The following is a 19184-nucleotide window of genomic DNA, read 5'->3' as shown; positions in this document are numbered from 1 at the left end:
ACCTCTCTACTTAATACTCTTTTATTGTGAATTGGGTTTCAACTGTGACTTAGGTAAAGCAGGTTTTGTTTCAGCATGGAATGTCTTGTGTTAGATTATTCTTCCTGTGTAATTATTGCTGCATTTTGAGAGCTTAAGTATAACCCTTACTACTGCCCTCTGAGTAGGCTATAAGAGTCAGGCAACACATACCCGTTATTTGATTCCTGCAAAAGAAGCTAATGAGGAGTTGTCACAGAAGCTCTCCTCTGTAAGTTTCTGGGCCTTGAGCTACCTTTATAGCAATTATAAAGTGCTTTTTAAAATGTATCTCAGTTTTCCTTAAGCTTTTAAATAAAGGAATGAATAAAGAGAAATTTGGGTTGTTAATTATGATCAAACATGCATGTGGCTATATTTCTGCTTTTTTATTGTGTGTATCACTTATGTTTGGGTGTTGAGTACCAAGGTGTTTATATGAGATCAGAGGAAAACTTTTGAGTAGTCAGGTGAACTCAGGTCCTCAGGCTTTGCCCACTGAGCCAGCTCACTGTCTCTTGTCTTCTTGTTGACACTTGATTTGTGTCTGACTTCTTGGCTTTTTCTGTTAGCACATAGTGGATACAGTCTATAGTTTCAAAATAGACAAACTTGTTTAATTCTAGTGTGCCATCTTGTGGAGGTTTATACAATCAGCAGTCAGATTTACTCTGTAGAATAGAGCCAAAATGTGTGTAAATGGTGTACAAGGGCTAAATTCTTGGAATATTTATGAGGTACTAATTGATGGAGTGATTGATGATTGATGTGGTCTCTTAAATGAAATTGGCTTGAAATTTTGAAAACCTGGCTACTTTTAGCCATATTACCGCCAATCCCTCATTCTGTCTTCCGTTTCAGTCAGTCCTGCTGCGAGTTTAGATTCTGACCTGTGTGTTTAAGATTTTCTATAGTACTTTGAGTGTTTGTGGAGTTAAGTTCAAACCCTAATAATTGAACTTTGACTGTGATCTAGTCACTGTCTGTCTTTTTAAACTTCCTGTCTGCCTACTACCTTTGTGTCCTTATTTTATATATTTTTTTCTTTAATTTACTCATTCATCACACAGTTTAACGTCATTTTCTACAGTGGTTTGCGAGTTTAAATCCGTGTTTAAATCTTTACAAATAGCTAATGCTGAAGTGCTAGGACAGTGTACAGCCATGATAGCCCATGTTCCTTTAAGGGGACAAAATGGAAGGAAAAGGTTGCTGTTTGAGAAAGATTGTGTTGCCTCAGGATAAACATGCTTGTGGTTAGAGGATGTGTGTGCGCGTGGGAATGGTTCAGTCAGCCCGCTTTCCTGCTTAGATTTACGCCTTTTTCTTTCCTACATCTCACTTCTCACCATAGTGCTCTCTAGGTTACTTCATAGTTTAAACTTTTTTGTCTTTTATGGACTAACGACACTTTTTGGTATTTGTTTCTACATGATTTATCTTGTGAAACTTAAATGATTAGGTTATTCAATTAAAAAATTTTTTGTTATGCCTCTTTTATTCGGGTACATCAAAAGAATAAGATTTTATAAACTTCATTTCACTGTACGGTTGCTCCAGTTGGACTACAAAGCGTCCATGGACAGGAATCACATCTTGGCTTAATTCTGTTGGGATGCCTGCCCTGTGCCAGATTTTATTTTGCTCAGCTATCAATGAGGCTGTTGTGGAAATGTGGGTTTTCTTTGCTGTGAGAGTTTATGCGTACAAAGAGACCTGCTTTTCAGAAAGAACATTGAGAACTCAGAGCTCAAGAGGAAGGGTTATTAAAGTTAATGAACCAGTGTAACCTTATCCAGAGGGTGCCCAAAAGTACTATAAAACAAAAGGTCAATTGCTCTTGCTAGTTTATATGGCTCTCCCTCTATAAGCTTCAGAAATTAACAGGGTTAATTGCTGTTATCATGAGGTCTTGGCCAATAATCTTAAGCCTGATGAAAATTCTTTGATTTCTTTTTCCTGTAAAATTATGTGTCTGGACATTACTGTATGCCATTTGGGAACAATGTTATTTAACTGATGATAATGGATTGTTTTATAGTTATAAAAATAAGACAGATTTTTAGTAGTTTAAAATAATTGCTTTTATTTTATGTTTTCACAGTGCCAAAGGCATTCCAGGTATTGGTTAGCTTGGAGTCTAGTACAATAATCCTATTGTTACTATGTCTGAGATACTTGGGAACTGAAAGGCAGCTGGAGCTTTTTGTTTGATTGATTTTTCTTTTTAAAAATAGAAATGTTCATTTTGATAACTTTCAGAATGCTTTTGTGTAACTTAGATCTGAGGGATCCCTCAGCAGCGTACGTTTTCTAAATAAAAACTAAGACTGGGAACTAGGTGTGGTGGCGCTCGCCTTTAATACCAGCACTTGGGAGGCAGAGGCAGGCAGATTGCTGTGAGTTCAAGGCCAACCTGGTCTACAAAGTGAGTCTAGGATAGCCAAGGCTACAGAGAAAAACCAAAACAAAACAACAACAACAACAACAAACCCGAAGAAGATGGAATGACTTGTGCTTGATCATTCTGTATTAATTTCTTGCCTCAGATGCCTCTGAAAAATAACTTAGAGGAAGAAAATATTTATTTTGGTTCATGGTTTTAGAGGTTTTATTCCATTATGGCAGGGATGGCATAAAAGACTCAGTCACATCATGGTGGCCAAGAAGCAGAGGGAAGAGGAGAGAGATTCGAGACATTGCTCTAGTGGCCTGTCCTCCAGCCGTGCCCCCTCTTTAATTTCCCAGAACATGTGGAAATGGTGCTTCTAGTCGTGACCATGCCTTTAAGAATGAGCGAGGCAGGCTTTTAACGGTGCACCTTTATAAAATAAGTTGGATAAACCTCAAACGTAAATATTTTCATTCCCAAATAGAAATGAAATCTGTAGCTCCTATCCAGTATCCAGGGTATGTGATGGTGTGATGTGAGAAAGAGGCCTGCTTTTCAGAAGCATTGAGAGCCCAGGTCTAAGAAGGATTGTTTCCCATCATTTGGTGGTTAAAACCCACATGGCCTCTCTTTAAGGCTAATTTTTCTTGTTGCCTGCAGCATTCCTCAGTACAATTCCATGTTCCTGAAATCTCTTAACTTCCTGGGTGTTCACTTGTATCTTTGGCTTTATTCCCACAGTTTCATGCATTTCCCTCTCAGGAATCCTATGTACACATTGTCTCACTTCTAAGCCTTCCTTTGAAATCTGAGTAGAAACCTTCATGACTCTGACTCTAGCATTCTATATGTCTGCAAAGCCACCATCAGGTAAACTACACGGAAGTCGGCTGCCAGTGTAAGTGGGCTCAGAGTGCCTGGGTTGCTCAACATGGTGAAGTAATCTCTGGGAAATAGCTTCATTCAGTGTGAGGTCAGAGTGCCCTAGAGGCACTGATTTCTCAATGAAAAGTCTTTTTAATGGATGGGCATCTGGCCAGTTCCTGAGATGCTCCCATAGCATCTTTCTGTTGTCTCATTGAAAAGAACCTGGCTTCTTTTGTAATGGCACTAAGCTCTTCAGAAGCCATGCCTTCCTTTGTTTCAAACTTGTGTAGAGTTTTTCTAAACAAACCAAGTTTTTCAAATCTTTCTGTATGCCTTTTGCTTCCAATTTTCACTATAAACCTGGCTAAAAGCAGCTAATAGAACCGTGGTCTTCTGGTCTCTGGAGCTCCCACTGGAATTGTCTGCCGCCAGCATTCTTGTTCTCAGCCCTGATTCTCTAAACTAGTCTAAACTCTTTCTGTAAACTAATTTCAAATGGACCACATGGCCTTGGTTAGTCAACAGCAACAACTCCACTTCTGTGGTATCAAATTTCTGTATTAATCAAGGCTTTTGTCACCATGACAGAACACCTGACACAACAAATTAGGCTTGCATTAGAGGATTTTGTCTGCCAATATAGGGAGAGGGTGGCAGAGCGACTCACACCATGGCGCTTAGGAAAGAGGACAAGAGTGCCGGGGTAGCAGATTGTCTCAAAGGAGACACTCCTAGTGACCCACCTCTTACAACTAAGGCCTTCTTCTGAGATTTCCAGGAAGTCCAAAAATAGCGCCACCAGCTAGGACCAAACCTGCAAGAATGCCCACTTAGCACTAGAACTCAGTCTTTCTCCAATGGGCTGCTGTTACTCTGAGAGCAGGTGAAGCATTTATGGACATTTTACTTAGAAAATTTGTTTTAAAATTTGAAGTAATATGATAACATGGCAAAACCTTAGATGACAACCCAACTGTGACTAGAAAGAGGTTTCCACACACAGTTTTAAATTGTATGTCTTCAAGGTTAGTCACAATTTAGATGTTAGCTACTGTGTGTATAATCTTAAATCACACACTTCAAAGGGTCAGTGGCTTGACAGTTTGTAATCAGTGGGCACAACATATTCACAAAGGGGGAAATACTTAACAAAAGGAAAGGCATTGTATAGGGAAGGGTCCATGGTAGTGTTATATATACAGATTCACTCAGTGACAAAATCTATAAATGCAGTAGACACCTAGAGCAACAAAATATTCATTTCTCAAGGTATTACATTAATCTTTGGAAAATATTAGCCCAAGTTTTATAGGACTACAGTGTTGTATGTAATTTTATTCTTAAGTTTTAGCCATTGCTTTGGCGTTAGGGCGACATCCCCTCAGCATGGTCCTCGCCATCTCCCTGGCAGCAGCTATGTGTCCTCGTGTTACTGTTTTGCACTGTGTATTCCTCTAAGTTTTGAATTTTTAGAGTTTTGAGCAATTCTGTCAGTATTTGGTAGCTAAAATGTTGCTGTGTTGGTAAACTGATAAATATAAACTGTACATGGCCCAACAAATTCGTAAACTGGTTGCACCAGATTCCTCTGGGATTCTTCAGTAACATAGACTCTCTATTCACTAGGAACTTTGGAGTCAGAATCGTGGGGGACATGGCCTAGTGATCTGAGTTTTAAATAAATTTCTCAAAATCTGGTTCTGCAGCCGTCTGTCTATAGCCTTACATTTGAGAACAGCTGGAGTACATTTTTGAAAGCTACAAGTTTAAAGATAATCACTGTAAACTTTGTGAAAAGTACCTTCTTAAATGTTACTTGAAATAATTGAGGGTAGTCTGGCACCTATACCTTTGTCCTTATGGCCTTTTTTAATACATCCTTTTTTGATTTTCATAGAGACTGTTTATTTGTTTGGTGGCTGGGATGGAACACAAGATCTTGCTGACTTCTGGGCATACAGTGTGAAGGAGAACCAGTGGACATGTATTTCTAGAGACACTGAGAAAGAGGCAAGTTCCTAGTATTTTCATTCATTTATGTCACAGTAGGGACGTGGTTATACACTTTCTGCATGCTTGTTTTTTCTTCTCTGATATTTCCCAACAGTGGAAGCAAAAGAAATATGAAGTAAGAAAATAAATTAGATTTAAGAACTCTTGCATTTGAATTTCCATCCCTGGCTCATCAATTACTGGTATATATAGCCAAGTCTATTCTGTAGAGTTAAATAGCAAGTTTCTTCCTTCCTTCCTTCCTTCCTTCCTTCCTTCCTTCCTTTCTTTCTTCCTTCCTTCCTTTCTTTCTTTCTTTCTTTCTTTTTTTTTTTTTAACTTTAATTTTTAAGCTACTTTACCTTAGACATGTAATTGTATAACATCCTCTCATGAAATTGTATAATAACTTTTCAGGCTCCAGCACTCTAGTGTTTCCAGCATTTTTTATTTTTCTTCATCGCACTGGTAAAGATGGAACCCAGGGCCTCAAAGTGCAGTGTCCCTGAGCTAGTTTAGCTGCTACCATCTTACTTGTATTTTCTTTGGAAAAATATACTTTTAATGTTATAGTTCCACACTGTCTAGCTTTTTAAAAATATTGTTCATTATTTTGTATATGAGTGTTTTGCCAGCATGCGTGTATGTGCATCATCAGAACCCCATGAACTAGAGTTATGGATGGTTGTGAGCCCCCATGTGAGTTCTGGGAACGGGAGCCTTTGCAAGAGCATCAAGTGCTCTTTATGCTGAGCCGTCTCTCCAACCCTGTGTCTCACTATTTTAACCGCCCTCCCCCACACTATTCCACTATACAGTCATGTGCTGCATAACAGTATTTAGCCATTCATAGTCTATGTACATGGTGGTGGACTTATAAGGTATTGTGAGTCATATTTGAAATTGTCTAACAATGCATTTCTTAGAATGAATCCTCATCATAAAGCTATACCTGTCAGTTTTTATAAGTGATATTTACTTTAATTAAAATAGGATCTATACATGTGTTTGTGCCTATGTATGCATAAATGGAGCATTTCTAGCTTTGATTTATGCTTTGAATTAAATAATTAATGATTATATACAGGAGGAGAAAGAAAATATTATTTATCTTTCTCTTTAAATCATTGTAGAACTTTTATTGTATTTTCCATCTAAGCTATTTCCGATTGTAGATTGGAAAATAAACAATAGCAAAAAGAAAGAAAGAAAAAAGGCCTAAATCAAACGCACTGATTTTTATTTAGGAAAGCTGATTTGAAATATCTGGTGGTGTGCCTTCTTTCTTTGAAAATTGGGTTCTTGCTTCCTCAGTCTGCTCTAAGGATTAATCATTTGGATAATACTTATTTTTCTGTAAGTCCTTGAAATTCTAGTTCTTTTTCTAATCCCAAGTTTAAAAAAAAAAAAAGGCTTCCATTTTCAGTGTTGAGTATCATTTTCTGAAATGGATATTTCTGTCCTCACAGACATATCTAAAATCAACTTATTTATTCTCTGCTGTTTTGAATTGAGTTAATTATATCTGTAACTATTCTTCCAGTAAGCATAAGGTTCATTTTAAAATCTTCCCTATTCAGTGATATGTCAAATTTATGTCAAAGGTCCATTGATATCAGTGCTGCTTTTCAAATGTCCTTTCCTCTCTATTTCTTTGTTTGTTCATTTGTTTTTGTTTTTTGAGACAGGGTTTCTCTGTGTAGCCCTGGCTGTCCTGAACTCACTTTGTAGACTAGGCTGGCCTCGAACTCACAGTGATCCGCCTGCCACTGCCTCCTGAGTGCAAGGATTAAAGGTGTGCACCATCATGCCTAGCCCTCCAATTCCTTTTAATATTTTTTTCTGTTTTTCTCCTGCTCTTCCTTCCCCTCTCAACTCCTTATCCCTCCTAACTTACGAAGTTACCTAGACTGGCCTTTATTTGTGGTACTTCTTCATGTTCTTGGAATTACAGAATTCCAAGAGCATGCTGAGCACAATTTTAGGTGTTGCCTTAAGTTTGATTCTAGCTGGGTCTATGTAGGGAAGTTTCAAGCTAACCTGCGCCACACACTTAGATCCTCCCGCTGAACAAATAAAATTAGTAAATGAATAGTCTTTCTAGAAACATTTATTTTGATCCCTGTTGAGTTATCTCTAATATTAATCACTTAGAGCACTCTAATGGTATCTAGTAGTGAGCATTTATTTGCTTGAGAGGCAGTAAGTAGGTTGGCTGGGTCATTCTATTAGTAGGCATGCTCATTTGGGAGACAGCTATTGGCTAGCCTAGGATCGCTTCAGTGGAGACTACGTAGCTGTATTTTACTTAATTGTTTCACCTTTCTGTAGACTAAGTGGGACTTGTTTTCAGGGCAAGGGCAGGGCTTCCAGGGGATGAAGTAGCCATGAAGAACCTCCCACATTATTTTTGTCTCTTATGTGAAAAGGTGTCAGAAAACTAAAATATCCAGAATCAGTATGTGGTAGGGTGTTAAAGGGTATGGGGAAGTGTGGTGGAAAGCAATAATAAAACAATATATCTATTCTAATTTCTTTTACGTAAGTGAAAGCTTCCAATTGTCATGCAGGTCTGGCATCAGGGACTTTGCAGCAGTGTACCCTGACTGTGTGTGACAGCCCCACTTAGCATTTCTGCAGTTTTATACAGTGTCCTCACTTGTCTCATCTGCCAGTATTTTCCCTGTGTTCTCAGTGAGATCTCTCTCCAGCTTCAGCCTATGTGTTCTTTAAAGCTCAGGTTAAGCTTCCTTTGTTCAATGTAGCCTTTCTTGAGACTCTCTAAGCAGACCATAACCCTCCTTTGGTGTGCCCACCTTCACCTGAAACTGGTTTGTAGTGTTTTCCCACCTAGAGTCTGAATTCCTGATAGGCATGAAGCATATTATTTAGAATTTATTAATTAAGTAATAGATATGCTTATTCTTTTGTAAGCAAACAGATGAGGTAAATTAATTAAAAAGTTAATGTTGGAGTAAGGCAAAATAATTATAAATACAAATTCAGGAGAGTAGGTGTTTGGATATGAGGCTTTATGAGTAAGCAGTATACATGTTTTGTGGTCTTGAGACATGGCCTCGCTAGATGGGGCAGACTGGCCTCAAATTCAGGGCTGGCTTTTCCCTCTTCCCGTCTGTCTCTGTTCTGTGCTGACTACCAGGCATGTGTTACTGTGCCCACTCATTGTATTGTTATACCATACGTATACATTTTAATATGTAGTTAAAAACCACAGTGATTACTTTGATGAGAACATTTTGTTGTTTTGAAGCTAATAAAATGTTTCAGTACTCAAGCTCAGGTTTCTTATAGTTTGTTACTCATTATATAGATGCCTGTGGTGATTTGAATAAAAATGGCCTCCATAGGCTCATATATTTGAATGCTTAGTCCTCAGGGTGTGGTGCTATTTGTGAAGGATTAGGAGTGGCCTTGCTGGAGGAAGTGTGTCACTGGGGGTGGGCTTTGAGGTTTCAAAAGCCCATGACATGCCCAGAGAGAGAGAGAGAGAGAGAGAGAGAGAGAGAGAGACAGAGACAGAGACAGAGACAGAGACAGAGACAGAGACAGAGACAGAGAGAGAGAGAGAGAGAGAGAGACAGAGACAGTCTGTCTGTGTCTGTCTGTCTGTCTATCTCCCCACCCCACCCCCATGGTTCTGGATGTAGCTGTCAGCTGCTGCCCCAGTGCCTGCTTGCAGGCTGCCAATGCTCCACACCATGATGATAATGGACTAAATCTCTGAAACTATAAGGAAGCCCCCAGTTAAATGTTCTTTTTCAGAGGAGTTGCCTTGATTGTGATGTCTCTCACAGCAATAGAACAGTGACTAAGACAATGCCCAAACGTCTTTAGTTGGTCTGTCTGTGAACTGAGTGGTAATATTGTCCTAGCTTAAATAGGCCAGCATTTCTAACATTCTGTAGTTACTAATTTACATACTTAATTTTTTTGTACAAGTGAGTATAGGCTATTGTTGGTGGTATCTCAGCATTTTAAAAGCGTGTTATACAATCAAGAAGCAAAATTGATTTAATCACTGGAATTTATTTAAACAAGTGTCTAGTAAAACAGATCAAAAGCTAGTAGAAAGACTGAGCTCCAAGTACATTTTTATTGGTTTGAGTTGTTCTTTAAAGTAGTTAATAATGAAAGAAAGCTAGACTGAAATAATGAAAGGCTGGGCATGCTGCTCAGTGGTAGAGTACTCACCTTGTTTAAGAGCCTGGGTTCCCTGGCACTGCAAGTAAGCACAAAGCATTTTTATTAACCCTGATTCACCTTCAGTATTTTTCAAGGCTAATAATACTAATAAAAATGAGTTTTATAGCAAGAGATGTCTTCTTTAAAAAGGCTAGATTGGGGTTATAGCTTTTTGTAAAGGTAGTGTTGGAAAATGTCATTTATGCACATGCACAATTTTATTTTATTTTATTTGTGCCTCTTGTTTAAAGTCTCTGACTTCATTTAAAGGACAGTTGAGCAAGAAGGAATTAGACAAGGCTTTTCTTACTGGATTTTATTTGTATTAGTAATTTTCACATCTTAGGATTTTGTATTCTTGAAAAAACTTAGTGTTTTTTCTATTTAGGTTATGCTTATTGAAAGTTACTGTTAGAAATACCTTTAACATCAATTAATTTACAACAGTAGTTGTACATATTTTTGTTAAGAACTGTTTTCAAAAAAATGACTTTGTTTTAGATTTTTATAGATATCATTAATGACTAGTCAAGGACAGTTAGGTTCGAGTGTCTTTATATATTTGCTCTCGTAAGACATGTTTTACAAAATAAAAAAATTAAGAAAACTGGACCATGCATAGCTGTCCTTGGGGCAAGAAAATGGATCTCAGAACTACATATCACTTTCCTTGATCTCATGCCCCAAACAGACAAATACTTGTTTTTAATGGTAGATTGTCAGGTAGGCTGTATCACATAGCTCTTTATATTTTTTGCGTTAAAATTCTTTTCTTATTTGCCGGTTGGATGGATTTTATAAAACCTGTACATACTTTTTCACTTATGTGTTGGTCATTTGAAAATTATATTTTATTACAGAATATCCCAAAACACATTTGTTCATATCACTTTCAGTGTCAATAGAAAAGTCTTTGAGCACTGAGGAGGTGTCAAGATCAATGGCAGTCTTCCACAGTTCTGACTGTTTCTTTAAAGTGTGTTTTACATCATTGGCAACAGATTTTGTCCATTTTGATATAGTTCTTTTCTTTTAGACAGTGTCTGTCTTAATCATAATTTCTGAACATCTGCTTCCCCAGTGCTGGGGTTAAAGGCCTGTGTCACTGTGCTCTGCTGAATAAGCATACTTTGCTTAGTTGTAATTGTTTTCCCAATATAGCCCATGGGAAAAACCACTACTTTGGATCTCCAAAAACTACATAAATGCTTTTTGAGACAACCGTTTTACCCAAAAATGGCATTGTTTCATACTCTTAAAAAGTCTTTTTAATGTTTAATGTAATAGAAGGTAGTTGAAATAGTTGAATCACGTCTGTTTCTGCATTCAGATTTTTGATGTATCAGAAAGCCATGTAGCCTCTGGGAACTTTGCCTAAGAATAAGAATAAGGAGACAAATGTTTAAGAATTTTCATGGAAAGAACTTTGACCTTACAGATGGCTTGAACGACCCCAGAGAGAAGCATTTGTTTGTATTGTGCTGTTTTACCCAGTCCACTTACTGTAATTATATCATGTGACTAGAGTCAGCCTCCCTTACTCTTTTTCTTCTTTACCTCCTAAGTTTGTAGTTTATAACATCTTTCCCATTTCACCAAGTTGACCTTGCAGAGCACTGTTAGAGGTGAAGAGAATAAACATCCTTGACTTTAGATCTTATTTGTAGAACATTTCTTGTTACTTTTTTTTAAAAAAATAATTTCTTTTTAATTTTATTTATGTGCATTGGTGTGAGGGTGTCAGAGCCATTGGAACTGGAATTACAGACAGTTGTGAGCTGCCATGTGGTGGCTGGGAATTGAACCTGGGTCCTTTCGAAGAGCAGACAGTGCTCTTAACCACTAGGCCATCTCTCCGGCCCCACTTGTTACTGTTTAAGTGAAAATTAGGTTTCAAATTTTCTAAATCCTCTACCAAATTGAAGCCCTTTCTTTCTATTCCTGATATGCTGTGGGTTTATTGTTTGTTTCGTTTGTTTTTTATCATGAACATGTATTGAACGGTGTCAAAAATTCCTTTTGTGTTGGTATTAATATCTTTTGTCCTATTAATGTAACAAACTACCATGATTATTTCAGCCATGAAATTGATTTTGCATTCCTACAAGAGACTTCTTAATGAATATTCCTTTCAAAATGGCTGGACCTGGTAATAAGAGATGGCCCAGCACTTAACGAGTGTGTGCCGCTCTTCCAGAGGACCCACATGGCAGCTCACAACTGTCTACTTTCAAGATACCCATTAACTTTCTGGTCTTTGTGACGCTAGACATGCAGACAATACACATACATGCATGTACACCAAATACATACAATACATAAAATAAAAACAAGTAGTTTTAACCAGGCTTGGTGGCGCACGCCTATAATCACAGCACTCGCGAGACAGAGGCAGGCAGATCGCTGTGAGTTCGAGGCCAGCCTGGTCTACAGAACAAGTCTAGGACAGCCATGGCTACACAGAGAGACCTGGTCTCGAAAAATAGGGGGGAAAATAGTAGTTTTTTTTCCTTTTAATCCCTAGATCCTAATGATAACACCATGTTAAAGATTACTTCTATGTGCATCTTCTTAAGGCATTCTCACTGCATGTCCTTCCCTTGGTCTTCTGCTCTTAACTCTACATTTTGGCAGTTTGACTTCAGTGCTGTTATCTGCAGAAAGCTAACTTAGATGTTGAGTAGAACAGATTTTAAAATGGAGTTGGACTAAAATTGATAATTTTTTGTATGAATGTTTGATAAAATTTACCAGGGCGTATATCTGAGTCTGTTGTTATAGAAAGATTTTGAATGATAAATTCACTTTTTATATGGAAGAGCTCTCTATTCTTACCGATGTCTCATAACATTTGATAGGTTATATTTTTTCAAGGATTGTGTTTTATTTTTATCTACATATTACATTTGTTAAATTTTTACCTACAGTTTTGTTGTTGTTTGTTGTTTTTCGAGACCAGGTTTCTCTTTAGCCTTGGCTGTCCTAGACTCTCTTTGTAGACCAAGTTGGCTTTGAACTCACAGCGATCTTCCTGCCTCCGCCTCCCAAGTGCTGGGATTGAAGGTCTGCGCCACCACACACCTACCTGCGTTTTTTTTGTTTGTTTGTTTGTTTTTTGTTGTTTTACTTGCTTTTCTTTTTTAAAATTTATTTATTTATTCACTTCACATCCTGGTCGTAGCCCCCATCCCTCCCCATCCACCCTCCTTTGTGGGAAGATTAAGCTTTGTCAAAGGTGGAAGTAGTCTTCGTGGGCTTTACCCTTGGGGCACCCCATGAAAACTTTGTGACAGACTGAGTGGAGCCATCCTGGGCCTGGAATTCAGGAAGCAGACCTGGGAACCCCAACTGGGCTATTGTTTTTCTAATTGACCCTCAATGGGAGAAGGAGACCGCCCTTCCCATGTGACTCAGGCAGGTGGGGAGGAGAGAACAACAGGTTCAGCCCGGGCTTGAGCGAGTGTGGAGCAGCGAACAGGCTGGACCAGCACGTGGGCCAAAGAGACACCTAAGGACCCGTCCCGTGGAACGGATACCAGAAGGTTCACTCTTTTGTCCCTTTAACCTCTTTTCCTTCTTGTGTAAGCTAGTTGGGTTGTATAATAAAGTTTAATTATTAAGAAACAGAGCCAACACTCCTCCCACATTCCCCTTCCCTATTCCTCAGAAGAGGGGAGCCCCTCTTTCAGCCCCCAGCTTCCAGCTCATCAAGCTGTGTCAGGACTGTGTGTCCTCTTCCTCTGTGTCCTGGCAAGAGAGTCCGTGTCAGAGGCAGCCGCCACTCTTCTTACTAAGAGACCCACATGAATCCAGAGCCACCCTTAGCTGCTGCATCTTTGTACTAGGTCCAGTCCATGCATGGTCCTTGGCTGGTGCTTCAGCCTCAGCAGGCCCCTGTGGGCCCTGCTTAGTTGACTCTGTAGGTCTCCTTGTGAGGCTCCTATCACCTCCAGGTCCTTTTCTGCCGCCTCCCTTCCCCACTGCCCACTTTCCCTAAAGTTCCCTACACATCTCCTAATGTTTGACTGTGAGTCTCAGCATCTGTTTTGAGGTGCTGCTAGATAGAGCCTCTCAGGGGACAACTTCGCTTAACGCCTGTCTGCAAGGCTTTTAGAGTGGTAGTGATTGAAGAGAGGGAACAGAGAGAGGCGGGGTGGGGGTGGGGCAGATATGAGAGGGCGTGGCTTTAGAGAAACTGTGGGCAGGGCATCTCTGTGACAACCTGGAGAGCTAAGTCATGATATGCTTCCCAGGGGATATGAGAGGGACTTGAGTAGAGACTCCTAATAGCAAGGGCCATAGAGACTAAAGAGGATAACCTCTAACTAGACAAGTCTCCTAATAGAGAGAGGGGAACACCAACCCGCCCACAAAAACTTTGACCCAGAGTTCACCCTGCCTACAAAATGTGCAGTGATAAATATAGAGTAGATGTGGCTGAGATTGAGGGAAGGTCCAGGCAATGCCAGGATCAACCCAAGGCCACCCTATGGGAGAGAAACAACCCCTGACATTACTACTGATACTCTGCTCTGCTTATACTTGCTTAATAAACATTATTTGTTTTTGTAATTTCTGTTATTTTTAAGTGATATTCCTGAGTTTATTTCTGATGTTGATAGAATTTTCTCTCCTTTATTTAAAAAAAAAAAAAAAAAAGCTTTGTTGGTAGTTTAAAAATACTGTCATTCTAGCCGGGCGTGGTGGCGCACGCCTTTAATCCCAGCACTTGGGAGGCAGAGGCAGGCGGATCGCTGTGAGTTCGAGGCCAGCCTGGTCTACAAAGTGAGTCCAGGATGGCCAAGGCTACACAGAGAAACCCTGTCTCGAAAAACCAAAAAAAAAAAAAAAAAAAACAACAAAACTGTCATTCTTTTAAAGGACCTACAAGCTAGCATTCTCCAGTTCTTGTTTCCTATTTTAGTTTCTGTTGTGCTCATTTCTTTCTTTTTCTTTTTTTCCTCCCTGGGGTGTAGTTTATTTGTCATTGTCATGGTGCTAGTGCTGCTTTGACTGAAGCAAGAGGTTCTGTTGTTCTGTTTCTCTCTTGTTTAAAACTAAAGTTTCATACTAAAGGAAACATTGCATGGGCTTGCTGCGTATAACTCCATGTTTCTTTATGAGATTATCTAACCATGAAAGAAACCTCCCCCTAAATAAAAGTTCAATCATATCTGTGAAATTTTAACAAAAAACAAACAAGAAAACCTCCAAAATCTCTAAAATAATTTGTGTGAATATGAAAGTACAGATTTCACTCATCTTATTTTCTCATTACTAAGGTCAAGCCTTTTTTCTTGTGTAGTCTTTCCTCGTTTAATCACGTTAATTACATAATGTAACTTCTATAGAATAGCCATTTTGTGTTCTGTCTTGCCTCAGGAACTTGCAGTGGTTTTTTATTTCCTGCAGATTGCATCCAGTCTCCCGTTAGTCATTCAGCAGTCTTCCTATTTCTTCATCTCAGTCATGCACATATAAATTTTATTAGCAGTTAGATTTTTGCTCATTCCTCTCTTCGGAGGAAAAACAACTATCTATGAAAGGATTTCATAATGTTTTTAAATCTGGTTACAGTGAGTCTTGGATATCATTGTCACTTTATAGTTATGTGATTAGTAGTTTAGACTTCGTGAGTAGTGATAATGATTTCCTTAGAGGGTTTTTGTAAAGATTCAGTGAAACACATCTGGCCATAGTAAACAAAATTTAGCAAGTGTGCAGGTTGGTTTTTGTCAGCCTGACAGAAACCTAGACATATTTGAGGAGAAGAAATCTTAATTGAGGAATTGTACTGGCTAGTTTTATGTCAGCTTGAAACAAGTTAGAGTCATTAAGAGAAAAAAACAATCAAACCAAAGTGCCTGATGTTGACCTCAAGCTACACACACACACCATAAGCATATTTTGTACATATCTATTTTTGTTCACAATACTTTTAAAGTCCAATATGCCTTAAACTAGATTGTGGTGTGTAATAGGGAATTGGATTGTGTTCAAGGCAAGTAAAACACAATATAGTTAGTACCTGGTACAGTGAATATTTTTTAAGGTGCTGGAAAGTATAGTATAGTTCATGCCTTTTTCATGGCAGATTTAAACCATTTCCAGGGTAAAATGTTGTCTCCCACTGCTTCTTTTGATTTCCTTTAGAGACCCATATTCGCTGCCTGTTACAAGTTTTAATGAAATATAACAGAAGAGAACATTTCTACTCTCTGCTTTTGACACCCTTTTTTTCCTTTCCTCCTCTCTTTCTCCAGAATGGTCCTAGTGCCAGGTCGTGTCATAAAATGTGCATTGACATTCAGCGGAGGCAAATCTACACCTTGGGCCGTTACTTGGATTCCTCTGTGAGGAACAGCAAGTCTCTAAAGAGTGACTTCTACCGTTATGACATTGACACCAATACCTGGATGTTACTAAGTGAAGACACTGCTGCTGATGGTGGACCAAAATTGGTGTTTGATCATCAGGTTTGGTGCTGTTACATGACAGTATAATTAACTAGTGCTGAGTAATTTTTGCCTTAGAGGTCTATTTTATTTTATTTATTTTTTATTTTATTTTATTTTACTTATTATATATACATATTCTGCTCGCATGTGTGCCTGCCTGTCAGAAGAGGGCACTAGATCTCATTGTAGATGGTTGTGAGCCACCATGTGGTTGCTGGGAATTGAACTCAGGACCTTTGGAAGAACAGACAGGGCTCTTAACCTCTGAGCCATGTCTCCAGCCCTAGAGGTCTATTTTAGATGTTTATAGTGTGCTATCTAACTGATGATGCTATTACAGGTAATAAAGATGACTATTTCAGGAAGTGCCAAGGTTGCTTTCCTTTTTTTTTTTTTGGTTTGGATTAGGATGACATATTAAACTGTTAATTTTAATGTTTATGTAATTGTTAATCTATTTAAAACTTTAGTATACAGTAGATAAAGCAGTATTAGGAAAAACTAATTTGGAGGTTTACAAACATATATAAACTATAACAATTACAGTTTACCCTGTTAATATTTTTTATTCTGTTTTTCTGGAAGAACATTAGAATCATTTGATAATGAGTTTGAAATCTAGAACTTCCTTCCAGTTAGACTAAAATACACTTAGTTTTGTTTGTAATTAGAAACGTTACAAAGCTATGTAGAAATTTGGCACATTCTAGATTAAGTTTAAACTCAGCATGTTATGTGTTATGGACAAGGCAATCATAACATCCAAATGACATGGAAACCACTTTAATTACTGTGGATGTGCCTCTCTTCATTCCTATCACAGTCAAAGAAAACAGTAGCTGTTTTGAATTTTTTAGGCAATTTTACTTAGTCAACCCCTTGACCACAGCTTTCAGATTGCAGAGACGTAAGATGTGCTCTGCTGTGTCAGCTAGCATGCCTACTGCTTGGGGGTAGGAGGTAATGATAGAATGATGCTCGGCGCCACCTTTGAGCTGAAGTCTTACATAGCAGCACATTCCCAGGGCTTTATTTATTGATTCTCGATAGATTGTTTTACTTTGTTTTGAAGGGATCTTATTTTTACGTTTTTGTTAATGCATGCTTAGAGTACAGAGACCTGCACCCGTCAAGTGCTGTAGGGAAAGACAAACGGCAGTACCCAGCTGAGCTGGGAACTGACACAGGCTCTTTAATACTAGCTTTTCAATTTACACGGTATAAAAGAACCATGGAAATGAAGACGCCCTTATGTGGTCCTAGTTCAGGTAAACCATGTGTCCTATGCTGTCAGCAAGCAGCAGCTGTCAGAGCCTCCAGCTTATGTTTGATTTCATGCAAATAAAGCTGTAAGTTAGAACTTACTAACTTGTGTTCATGACACTCCAAAAATTGTTTGTGGTACCATGATGCGCTAGGGCTTAGTACGTCATGGGCAAAATTTAGAAGAACATGAGAAAGATAAAGGCATGTTTAAAATTGTTTTTCCATCTTCCATTTTAACATTTAAAAAGTGAAATTCAAACACTTGTATTTCTGGAAAGCATATGGCAGCTTAGATCTTAAACTTTCAGTGTTGCTTTGCTTAGTTTTCAAGAACAGTGAGAATTCTAACAAAAAGATTTTAAAAACCATATGTAAATCATATATCCAGAGAAACTGGGAGCCAGAGAAAGCTCACAATTCCTTGTAAGTCTAATCAAAAACAGCAGAAAAGCCTGGTCCAGGTGCTGAAGCCCCATGCTGTTCAGTGAAGAGAGCTTGAGATGCAGGCCCTGCTGGGGGCCGCAGACTCCACAGTGGCTACAGCAGAGCAGCTGCTAGGAGAGAGAGGCAGAGAACTAGCCTGTAGCTGAGTCAGGATGCCCAGCAGCTTTAAGAAACAGTGTTTTCTAAAAGGGAACCACTTTGACAGGTGGGGACACTGGCTCCTTTTGCAGTAGCCAGTGAGCTAGGGAGATCCAAACCGTGAGAACCAGTCAGTGAGGTAGCTTGTTGGGTAAAAGTACCTGTTGCCAAGGTTGCTCTCCACCATCCACAGGGTGAAAGGAAAGAACTGAGACATCCGTATGCACACTGGCAGAGCATGCCCGTGCACAGGGGTATAAGCATGCACATGCAGAGTCAAATTAATTAATACCCTGAGATAGACCACCTCTAAGCCAGGTGAGCTCTTAGCCTTAGACAAGACATGTCTTCACAGAAGCATGCCTCTATGCAGCAGCACCAGGGTCCTCACGTCGTGATGTCCCTCTTCGATAGGAACTCTCTAAAAGCTGTTGGGTCCAAGGAAAAACCATCTTACTTAAATGTGAAAAATTATAAACAGTAACAAGCACCAGATCTTAAGAGAAATACTTTAAAGAAAATAATAATTTTAAAAACCTTTCTTTCATACAAAAGTAGGTGAGAATTGTGTTTCGACATTCAACAGTTTAACAACATAATGGAGCTTGAAACTGAAGATAACTACATACAGAGTATAAATTGAGAAATGCAGATGGGGTAGCCATATGGTGCGAGTAGGTAAAAGAAACCATGTATAGGACAGAAACGAGGGCTAACGAGATGACTTAGGGGTAAAAGCACTTGTGGTTCCAGCTTGGCAACCTGAGTTCAATCTCTGGGCCCCTGGGAAAGGCGCAGGAGAGGAACCCACTGTACAGAATTGTCACCTGACCACTGCGCACACACCTCACTGTAAAAATAATAAAATTAAAGGAACAACAATATTTTCAGAAATAGAGACTAATCTGTAAGCATAAATAAGAATAGGAATGAGCCATAATAGTTTAAAACAAAACAAAAATAGATAAAAATATTTGAGACAATTACAGAGACCAGAAAATGAGAGCCAGCCAGCTATCTCTAAAGCATATTAATAACACTAAATTTAAAATGCACTGTTTTAGTCAAAAGACAAAATGATGAAGCCACATAGAGCTAAAATGAGACTGGTTGTATATCTACTTTCAGTGTTGTTTTGTATTTCTATGGCTATGATAAAATACCTGAAGTATTTAACTTACAAAGAGAAAAGACTTTTTTTGGCTCATGGTTGTGACACTCTAGTCCAGGTGGCATCATTGCTTGGGGTCTGGTAAGGGCAGCAGCGTGTTATAATGAGCCAGACTACTTACATGAACTGATGCACAGAAGAGAGAGGGCAGGTCAGAATCTCACAGTCTTTTTCTATGTTCACAGTCTTAATGGTCTAATGACCTTCTGAAGGCCATGCCTCCAAAAGTCTACAG

General features: G+C 38.8%; 1 protein-coding gene across 1 annotated transcript in view; it reads left to right on the top strand.

The window, feature by feature from the left end:
• Nucleotides 1-19184, top strand: part of Mkln1 (muskelin 1) — a 123213-nt gene that overhangs the window by 62090 nt on the left and 41939 nt on the right. The window contains 2 exon segments of the mRNA XM_051151766.1: nt 5175-5287; nt 15736-15948. Coding sequence (XP_051007723.1) covers nt 5175-5287; nt 15736-15948 — 326 coding nt within the window.

The sequence above is a fragment of the Acomys russatus genome, chromosome 10 (genome assembly GCF_903995435.1).
Source record: "Acomys russatus chromosome 10, mAcoRus1.1, whole genome shotgun sequence".
Lineage (NCBI taxonomy): Eukaryota > Metazoa > Chordata > Mammalia > Rodentia > Muridae > Acomys > Acomys russatus.
Note: the sequence above shows the minus strand (reverse complement) of the source record. Positions and strands in the feature narration are given on the sequence as shown.